The sequence below is a fragment of the Corvus cornix genome, chromosome 20 (genome assembly GCF_000738735.6).
Source record: "Corvus cornix cornix isolate S_Up_H32 chromosome 20, ASM73873v5, whole genome shotgun sequence".
NCBI lineage: Eukaryota > Metazoa > Chordata > Aves > Passeriformes > Corvidae > Corvus > Corvus cornix.
The window spans coordinates 5,382,863-5,393,090 of record NC_046349.1 but is presented as its reverse complement, the minus strand read 5'-3'; the positions used below and the strand labels follow the sequence as shown (position 1 = coordinate 5,393,090).

General features: G+C 53.4%; 1 protein-coding gene across 1 annotated transcript; it reads right to left on the bottom strand.

Moving 5' to 3' along the window:
• Nucleotides 1-436: 436 nt before the first annotated feature.
• LPIN3 (lipin 3) lies at nucleotides 437-9,602 on the bottom strand. The gene is made up of 21 exons (XM_039563500.1): nucleotides 9,411-9,602; nucleotides 9,012-9,107; nucleotides 8,010-8,245; nucleotides 7,680-7,784; nucleotides 7,122-7,242; nucleotides 6,523-6,961; nucleotides 5,815-5,914; nucleotides 5,531-5,694; nucleotides 5,356-5,449; nucleotides 5,107-5,176; nucleotides 4,928-5,017; nucleotides 4,284-4,345; nucleotides 3,986-4,135; nucleotides 3,688-3,837; nucleotides 3,410-3,539; nucleotides 3,021-3,169; nucleotides 2,770-2,856; nucleotides 1,683-1,835; nucleotides 1,302-1,413; nucleotides 1,107-1,210; nucleotides 437-995 (listed from the first exon to the last, which is right to left on the bottom strand). Exons 1-21 carry the CDS (start codon nucleotides 9,600-9,602, stop codon nucleotides 842-844), a joined length of 2,958 nt encoding a protein of 985 aa, XP_039419434.1. The 3' UTR covers nucleotides 437-841.
• Nucleotides 9,603-10,228: the final 626 nt, after the last annotated feature.

The window sequence follows — 10,228 nt, the reverse complement described above, 5'->3', positions numbered from 1 at the left end:
GAGGCTGCACTGGGCTGCGGGCACCCCGTGATCCCGGGCAACCTGAGGGGCTGGAGCTGGCCTGGAGGGAGCCTCAGTGCAGGAGCCTCTGGCTTTTGCAAGGTCTCCTGTCCTCATTGTCCAAAATCAGGCCCATGTACATGCAGAATAAGCCTGGATTTGTCTTCTGTTTTTAATTAATTTTGCTATGTTAGCTAAAGGAACTACGTTTTTTAAAAAAAAAAAAAAGCCATTTTCTAGAAGGTGGTCCCATCTCCACCAGGACCCACTTGGTAGAATGCTTCAGCAAAATGAGCCCAGTCACATTTTAAAAGGTCTGGGAGCCTGGCTCCCACTTCTATGCACAGGGTTAAAGCAGACAAGAGGCAGCCTTGTGTGTGTGCCTAACAGGGTTAAGGCACTATTTATTAGTCCAGAACATTCAAAACCCCAACATCTTCCATTGCCCTTTACAAATTGGTGGGCAGCTTCAGCTACCAAAATGCAGGGAGCTGGACTGTCTGGAACACTGGTCACACCAGAGGTAGTAACAGCTATGCCAGAGGCTCAGCAATAAATACAACAGTGAACAACCACCACCTTTAAAAGAGCCAGGCTTTAGAGGAGCTACAAACACTAGAAGAGACCCAGCTTTCAGGAATTTGTGTTTAGCAACTGGAGCTTTTGTAGAGTCAGAGCTCCCTCTTACCCCCTTTGGCTGCCTGCTAAGGGGTGTCATGACCTCTATTACAAGTGCAAGATGCCCGAGCAGCAAACAGGGAGGACAAGGTGCATCTGGAGCATTTAGTCCTGGCAAAGAACATGCAGGAGAGCCCTGGGTCAGGTCTCCACAGGGATAGGGTCAGGGCAAGCCATCTAAGCCATCTAAGTCAACATCAGGCACTGGAGGTCTCCAGCAGGCACAGTGGCTGCAGTCTGGGGACACCAGACTAGCGCTCCTCCTCTGCCCCACAGGAGGGAAGAAGACCTCCACCAGCTCTGACAGCCGCTCGAAGCTGTGGGGGTAAGAAAGAAGTTACATTGGGGTCATTCAGCATTTGTTTGATGCTTCTCTGCATCAAAGCCAGGCTATCCCAAAGATGCTGAGGAAGAAACACATTGCTTACGTTGACTTTTGGTTCTTTGCGAGCTCCTGGATCAGCTCTCCCTTGGGGTTTACTGTGAATATGCGGCTCTCTGGCAGCCCTACTTGCTTGTAAGCGTAGACATCCTGCCCAAGGAAGGCCAGCACGGCATGAGAGCTGCAGGAAGGGACCAGCACCCAGCCTGAGCCCTCCCTCCACCCCAGGAGACCCACTCACATTGGGTCTGTTCCCAAAACCCGCATAGAAGGGACACTTTGTGGCAAACAGTTTTCGGATGTCTGTCAAACAGGTGACCTTGAACACCTCTGGCTTCTTCTCAATCACCTCCCTGCAGCACAAGAGACATGACCACAGTGGCATCACCTGGCCAGGACTGTGGGCACCAAACCTGTCTGGGGCTCAGGGTAAGAGGTTTTGTGCATCAGAAGCTTCACCGTGAAGCTCCAGCAAGGCCAGGCAGCTCCCCTGCTGCCTCCCACAAAAGGCACTGTGCACCAAGGAGGGCAGAGCAGCTTAAGGCTGGGACATTCCTCAGGATCAAGCTGGGGAAGGGGGTTCTGTCCCCAGGGATACAGGAAGTGCAGGAAAGGACAGTACCTGTGGAAGGCAGACAAGAGGCTACTGGGGGAAAGCAGCATGGGGCCCATCGGGAGGCCACAGCCTTGCTCACTGACCCATTTGAGGTAGCCTTTGGTGATGTGGGCCATGCCAATAGCCCTGGCTGAGCAGTAGAGGAACTTGTAGCCGTTCCTAGAGAGAACACAGGGAGCCCCTCTGAGCTGTGACCTGGGCAAGGCATTCTCCTGCTCCGATGAGGAAGATGTAGCCGAGTACCTGGCCTAAGCCCAAACCTTACTCCAGTAAGCAAGGTGGTTCCACAAACAACATGAATCCCTTATCTGGAAACCCAGACTAAGCCCAATCCCCACCTGCCTCACACTGGGAGTCCCTGGAGCACCCTCCACACTCTCCCCAGCAGCCACCCACCCACCCAGCTCAGCTGCGCAGCACCCATTGCTGCTCAGCACCCTCACACGGCACTTTCATCCCACGGCACTGCCTGTCAATTGTGGAGGGCTGCACCCAGCCCTTGCAGACGCCCGGGCGGGGGACAGCTCGGCAGAGGTGGTACCGGGGTGGCCGCTGAGAGGCAGCCGAGGCGCCGGTCCCGTCCCTGCAATTCCCGGGAGCGCATCCCTCCCGTGTTCCTCCCGGGGCCGGAACGAGCCATCCACGGGCTCACAGTGCCTCTCAGTGGCCACAGGGGCCAGGGACCAAGCTGGAGGCTCCGCGGGGAGTCACTGCTGGTGTCACCCCTCGCAGGTGAGTCCCCTGGGCTGTGGGAAGTCATTGCTGGGTGCCCAGAGAGCTACCAGCACCACAGTGCTGGGCACCACCACTCTCAGGCATGACCTTGGGTGGTCTTGTCTGCTTCGGTGCTCAGCTATCCTCCCCAGCAAAGCCTCCACTGACACACACTCCTCCAGGGAAGGTAATGCTAGCATCTGCTCCCAGGGGCCCTCTGCTTTCACCCCTCAACATCACGTAGGCAGCACAGCCAGCACCAGCCACAACTGACAGCAGACAGTGCAGCTGCCTGGGCCTGCATCAGCGAGTAAGAAGCCCTGACTCCGACTCCATCAGCTTCCCACTTCCCCTTGGCCTCAGCTGATCCAATACCTACAGGTGGATTTTGTGGAAGAGTTTAACAATCCCACGATGAGTCCAGTCTTTACCCAGTTGCGGCAAGATCTGTCCAAGAGCATCTGATCTAAAAGGAAAGGTCACCGGGTTAGTGCGATCCAACATGGTAAATATCCACTCCCACCCCAATGGGGTTTGTGGTCCCTCCTGCCTGCTTATGCAAGCCTTTAAAGGAGACTTTCCCCTAACAGGGGAAAACAAGGATTCTGGGGTGGGAGAAAGGCCTTTTACTTGGTGATGGTGCCATCGATGTCTGAGATCACCACTTTTTCATTCCAGTTCCACAGGTAGATGGTGGCCTCACAGCGGCATGTGCCCTGGTACTGAGTTGTCACGCTGAATGCCACCTCGTTGGGGCCATCCTGCAGATTCAACCTTCCCTGGGCAGAGGGGCAGCAAAAGTGTTACACCAGCACCAATTCACACCAGTCCAAGGCTTGCCAGAGGCCAGACTTCCACCCAGCCAGGCCAGAGACCCCAAGCCTCTACAGGGTTTTCAACCAGGGCAAAATAGTTGGATATCCTATGAAAACACGAGGTCAGGAGTAGAGAAATGCCTGTTTAAGTGTTGTCTCACCCCTACACACACAGACAGTGAAGGTGGAGGAATAAATGCATACAATTTGTTCGGAGGAGAGCCGCAGGGATTTCTTGTAGGTTGGCAGATGTTTCTGAGCAGGGGTCTCCACTGCCAACACATCCTCAGGGTGCAGGAGATGACTGTCACTGGATGACTCCTTTTCCTCCTGCCTACACAAAGTAGGAAAGGGGTCGGCCAGAGTCTTAACAAAGCTTTCTACCCTCTTTCATTAGGTAAACTTGGGAATAACTAGTGATGTAGGAGAAGAGACCAGGAGCATCCAGACTCCTGAAGATGGCCTGGGAGAGAGGCACTCACCTCTGCTGAGCAGGGTCAGGCTGCAGCATTCCCATGTTGGCTTTCCCTGTCTTGTAGAATGGCAGAGGTTTCTGAGTAGGGGCCTCCACTGCCAACACATCCCCAGGGTGCTGGGACTCATTGTCACTGGATGACTCCTTTTCCTCCTGCCTACACAAAGTAGGAAAGGGGTCGGCCAGAGTCTTAACAAAGCTTTCTACCCTCTTTCATTAGGTAAACTTGGGAATAACTAGTGATGTAGGAGAAGAGACCAGGAGCATCCAGACTCCTGAAGATGGCCTGGGAGAGAGGCACTCACCTCTGCTGAGCAGGGTCAGGCTGCAGCATTCCCATGTTGGCTTTCCCTGTCTTGTAGAATGGCAGAGGTTTCTGAGTAGGGGCCTCCACTGCCAACACATCCCCAGGGTGCTGGGACTCATTGTCACTGGATGACTCCTTTTCCTCCTGCCTACACAAAGAAGGGAAGGGGTCAGCCAGAGTCTTAACAAAGCTTTCTGCCCTCTTTCATCAGGCAAAGTTAGGAATAACTAGTGATGTAGGAGAGGAGACCAGGAGCATCCAGACTCCTGAAGATGGCCTGGGAGGGAGGCACTCACCTCTGCTGAGCAGGGTCAGGCTGCAATGTTCCCACGCTGGCTTTCCCTGGCCTCGGCTGCTGCTGCAGGCAGAGAGGTGTGTGCTGGTTTTGGCTGAGGTAGAGTTAATTTTCTTCACAGTGACTGGTATGGGGCTGTGTTCTGGATTTGGGCTCAACACAGTGTTGACAACAGAAATGTTTCTTTTATTGCTGAGCAGTGCTTGCACAGAGCCAAGAGCAAGAGCAGGGGCTGCTTTGCTTTTCTTCCAGTTGGAACAGCAACGCCAAAAGAGGTGTCACAGCAGTCCCTGCCTTCACAGGGACACTGCTTGTGGAAGAGTAAGCACAGCCTGGTGCTATGGTGGGGCAGGGAGACCAGCAAGCACATGTGGTGCCCAGGGATCTGGCATGACGGGCACATGGCAGGAGGTCTCACCACTACAAGGTCCACATTACTGCATTACCAGGTGTTGCTCTGCTGCTCAGGCATTAGGAGACCAAAGGGGACAGCTAGAAACCTTAAGAAGTCACCTCATCAGGTCCTGGATGTCCTCATAGCCAACCTCAGGCCATCTCCAGGACCCTGCTCCCACCCCTGCCAGTCAGCAGAATGATGCCTGTCCCCTGGGGACATGGTTGTCATATCCACTGCTGCAAACATACCCCGTCTGTTGGGAATTCTCTCCTCCAGGAGAACCACCACCTTCTGTCTTTCTTGGGCGTCTTCTCCTTCACCAGTTCGTCGATGATGCTCTGTGAACATGGCAGAACATGGCGTGAGGTCAGTCCTCAGCCCAGGCCCTGCTAAGAATCACAGCCAGTAAATCTTTTACACCACTGACCTCAGGAATGTTCCTCTGGAAAGCCTGCAGGGACAGGACTATGGGACCAGCCACTGCCCAGCTGTAATACCTAGAAAAAACAAGAGGGATGGGCACATCACCATCCTGCAGCATGGCCAGGTCCCACAGCTACTTTGGTACAGTCATGGGCTGGCATGGAGTCACATTTCTACAGGAGGGTTTCCATAGGGACAAAGGGGCCGTGCTGTCCATTGTGGAACAAAGCAGCAGGAAGAGCCATCCACTCACTTGTTGTTGATCATTATCACCAGGTTCGGGTCACTGATGAGCCTTGGATTCTCAGCAAACCGCTGGTAGGAAACCATGTGCTCCATGAACTTCTCTGGTGGGACAGAGGCTGTGTTATGCCATTGGGGGATAAAAAGGGTTTCAGGGCTGCAGATTCCCCTCCCCTCCCACCTACCATGAGAGATCTGCCTGTTGCCCCTGAGGCCCCCGCACAGTGACAGGGCAACTGTAGGCATCGAGTCAGAGTCCGTGGGGTGGTTGGCAGGCAAGGTGGATGGCAGCTGGACACACAGAGGGTTGCTGGGCTCTGTCATAGGCCTCAAAGTCTGCTCTGTGTCACTGCCAGCAAGGGAAGAAATGGTGGTGACATCAGAGAATAGCTTTAAACACACCTCCATCTTTTGCACCAAGGGAATTGCTCAAAAATATCTGAGGTTGGCCAGCTGGGGCAAGTCATACCTCCTGGGGAAATAGAGAGCCACCTGCTTCTTGTCCAGCTTGGAGAGGTCTTCCAGGCAAATGTTACTGGGACTCAAGTGAGGACTTATTTTGGTGGATCCTCAATGCACAGACAGAAGAGAGCTTAGCTGAATCACCTTTCCAACCACCCCACCATCTATCGAGAAAGCCAACAGCATCATCTTCCATCATATCCATGTACCATACAAATGGGGCAGCCATTTTCCTACTGGAAAAGTTGCTGTAAGTCAACAGCAACAGAAGTGCCTCAAGACACCTGCACTAGCATGATCCTTAAATACACCCTCAAGTGGGGCACATAAATGCTTCTCTGTGATTTTCCCTGACTTGGCATGCTCAGCATGAAGCCACAAGTCAGGCCAGGTGCTGTCAGACACTTGAAGTTAAGGTATGGCCTGTACTGCTGAGAAATCTTCTAAGTATGCAAAAGCAGAGACATTCAGGGATGGACTTCAGGGAACACAAGGCAAGAAAGCCTTCCTGGGAGCTGGGTGGTCACTGAAAAATGGACACCTAAGGGATGTCTCTTCAAAGCAAAGGAGCTGGTAGCACACAGAGAAGGCAAAGTAAACACACCACACTTGGAAGTCAAGGAGTTACACTAAATGGACAACCCAGGAGGTCATCTGAATCAGACACATCGGCAGGCTCAAACACCACTTCAAGCAGCACCAGTCACCCTCTCACCTTGCTTCCTCTGCCTCTCCAGCTGGGACTTGGGGTCTTCTGAGCCTGACTGCCTAGGAGCAGTGGCTCCCTCACAGGGCTCCACATCTTGCTGAACCTCTGGCACAACACTAACATCTCCCTTCTGCTTCTCTTGTGGGTTTGAGTAGGTCCCCAAAAATCTCTTTGCCCTGACAGCACGGAAGATGTCCTTCAGCCTGAAGATTCTGTTCCCAGCCTGGGGTGCAAGCGTTGGCTCAGTAACAGACACAGCCAAGGAATGGGGTATGCCCTTTGCTCCTGCTGGGCTTGAATCCCTTCCTGGGTATTCAGAGGTGGCAACAAGAGGGGTTGCCTTATCCACTGGGACTAGTGTTGCAGAGATGGTGGGTGCTGCAGCAATCTTTTGCAGCAGCATCTTTGTGGACTTGGCTGGTTTAACTCGCACCAATTTATTCACCTCAAGGAAAGCAGAGGAACAGGTTTGAGGATGGGAAGTTGCCCAAAGCATCACACAGAAAAGGACAACTTTCTTAAGGCTGCCTGGCCACAGCCTCCTCTGCTTTCTGTAGGTCTTTTGAACACCCATTCCCAGCAAAAGAGCAAGAGCAGGGACTCACCTGAGGGAGCTTTCCCCAGGTCCACTTCACATGGGATTCAGCCCCTAGAGCAAAATTCTCCTGTGGTCTGACCTCCAGTTCAGAATCACTTTTGGGAGAAGATGGATGGCTCAGCATGAAGCTGCAGGAAGAGAAGGTGATGTGGGGCCTCACCTATACTGCAGCCCCATGCTCTCCTATCAGTGCAAGGACATTTGGGGCCAAGAACCCTGTAAGGCTAGTTTTCCATGAAGTCACTTCTACCCTATGAGATTGTCACTCCCAAAGGACCAAGACCTATGGAAGCTGAGACCTGAGGATGCAAAGTGCTATGCCAGCAGTTGCCCAGAGCAGCTCAGCAGCAGAGAGACCTCTGCACGTAGGCTTCTCACACCTGTGACCATGGCCACAAGTGTCCCTTGTGGTCTCTGAGCTTTCTTCCAGCCACACTGTATCAGGCTAGGAAAACCCTCCTCTCCTGACACCTCCAAGTCACTTTTCCATACCACCTTCCCTGCCATGAGGAACATGCCCTGCTCTCACCAGAGCTGAGCAGAACACCTTGGCTCTGTGCGTTACCTGTCCACTCTGAGCAGCTCCCCATCAGAGTATGGGTATATCTCTTGGGGCTGCAATGACTCGGTTTCTTCAAGGAGATCAGCAAAGGATGAACATGCTGCATCACTGCAAAGGAGGAAAGAGAGAGCACTTGTGCTGCTCTCAAGCAGCAGCCTCCTCTCCAGAAAGCTGGCAATACCCAGCTTCACCCTTCCCCCTGGCTCTCTACCCCACAGGAGACTGGGCTCCAACTTGCAAACACTTTCCCCCTGTTTCAGTACTGATGGGCATCGCCAAATGAACCCACAGGCTTGACCCCCTGTACCACCCTGCCCATGCCAAGCAGCTCACCTTGGGGCTGGCAGCTCGCATGGCTTCTTCGTGGACACGTCACTTTTGGCCTCATCAGAGCTGTCAGAACCCAACTCCGACACCTCCTTCCTCTGGGGCCTTCTCTTGCGTCGCCTCCTCTTGCGCAGGATCAGTCCAGCGCTGGTAGCCTCCAGCTCACAGGAGGGCTGAACACCATCCTTTGGGCTCCGTGCCTTGTAGATGGGGGATGTGCGGAGGAAGTAGGGGATGCTGCCCTGAAACAGGGATGGGGAAGAGCCTATCAGCTCCCTCCAGCACCCTCCTTTCCAGCCTAGCAGGGCATTGCTCTCTGTGGAGCATACTATGGAACAGCACAACCAACACCACTGAGCCCTCAGCTCAGGGGTGGTTTTGTGGCCTGGCCTAAAAGGAAAGGATTTTTACCTACAACATGTGAATAAAAGAACATTAGGGTGATCCAGCCACAAGCTAAAGACATCTTTAACACAGGCAAGGAAAGACAGGCAGGAGATGGCACCACAAGACCAGAATTACCAAGGCTGAAATGGGATTTTACCCCAGAGCCCCTTCCTACTCCCAAACCTAGCCCAAGCCAACAGTGACCACAAGTCTGCCTGAGAGTAGAGCTGCCAGGATTTCTGGAAGCCACAACTAGTCTCATCCCACTTCCCACTGGAGCAGGCAGCCTGCCACAGCATCTGTCTCATTCTCATCCCTGTCACAAGATCCCCTGAGAGGCCAAGCTCCAAGATATCCGCCTGTCTGGCCAGTAGCCATGCCCACTGATGGAGACCAGTCTGGGATGCAGATATTTGGTCTAATACTCCCCTCAGGGTGCTCCACCACGCAGGTTGCAAGGTCCTTTGAGCAGGAACCTTTCCAGACACAGAAAACATCAGACGGGACAATGGAGTCACTCTGGGGAAGAGCAGCATTCCAAACCTGGTCATTCCACCTCAACCCCACACTTCCAGGTAGTCACAGTGGGACACAGACGTGTAGCACCTACTCATCACCCACCTCATGCTCTTCTGACTCCTCAACAAAGAAGGCCTCTCCATTGTCTCCCAGCTTCATGTGCAGATCCACAGGCTCCCCATTGATTTCAATGTCAACCTAGCAAGGGACAGAAGCAGGGGCACTTCCTGAGGGAGGGGATGGGTAGAAATTGCTCACAGGGCTGACAGCCGCACAGCCTTTGAGGCAAGGGACCTCTCCCAATTTTCCTGGAGAGAACATTCCTCCCTGGAAATGGATGGGTTCCATTTGGGGGCATCCCTTTAAAAACTTGGCAAGCATCCCTTTCAGTGGGCTCCCATTTCCCTCAAACAAGGTCTTTCCATAACCTGTGGGTTATAGAAGATCCTGGGTCTGGAGACACTGGAAAGGAAGCATAGCCCCAGGGCAGGCACCACTTACCACCTTCTCCTTGGAGCGCAGCACTCCCAGCTTCCCAAAGCGCACGTGAAATGGGGAGCACTTGAAGGAGTTGTCAGGCTGCCTCACCACGACCACATCGATGCAGCCTGACAGGGTGGCGGGGTTCAGATCCCGGTACAGCTCCTTCACTGTGACAAAGACGCTCTCAGCCAGCTGCCCCATGTAGTTCATGGTTTGAGACTGCAAGGGAGAGACAGGAAGAGATTCAGGTGGGGGAAGAGAACTCCAGCAGCTAAAAGCAATGTGAGTTTACTGTAGGAGAGTCATGCCATGGCTGCAAACACAGCTCCATCACGGGGATAGGTAAGCCTCTAGAAAAACTGAGGCAAACACCTGAAGAGCCTTGATGAAGATTAGCCACGGCCTCTGTGAGCACCACAAAACCATGAGTTATTGCATCCAGCTTGGAGGAGAGATGCCCTTGCCATTGGGATACACCGTCACATTTGCCCCTTGGGAGGGCAAATACAACCTCACAACAACACTGCACAGTCAAGCTGTCAACATCCCATTCAAACAAGAACTGGGCTGGCAGGAGACCTCCTGTCCTGTGCTGTCCTTAGAAATTCCCAGACAACTCAGGGCAGAGAGGTGGGAAGTCCAAGCTGCTCCATACACCACACATTCACTTTGAACGAAGTCCAAACCTAACATTTCTCACTCGGAGGGAAAGGCATCCCACATAGGCATTGCAGAATTGGCCAAACATGGCTCTTGTACAAGCCAGAACTTGTGCTGGCAGAACAGCCAGGAGATGGTGTGGTGTCCTCGGGGACTCACCACAGCCCCCAGTTCAC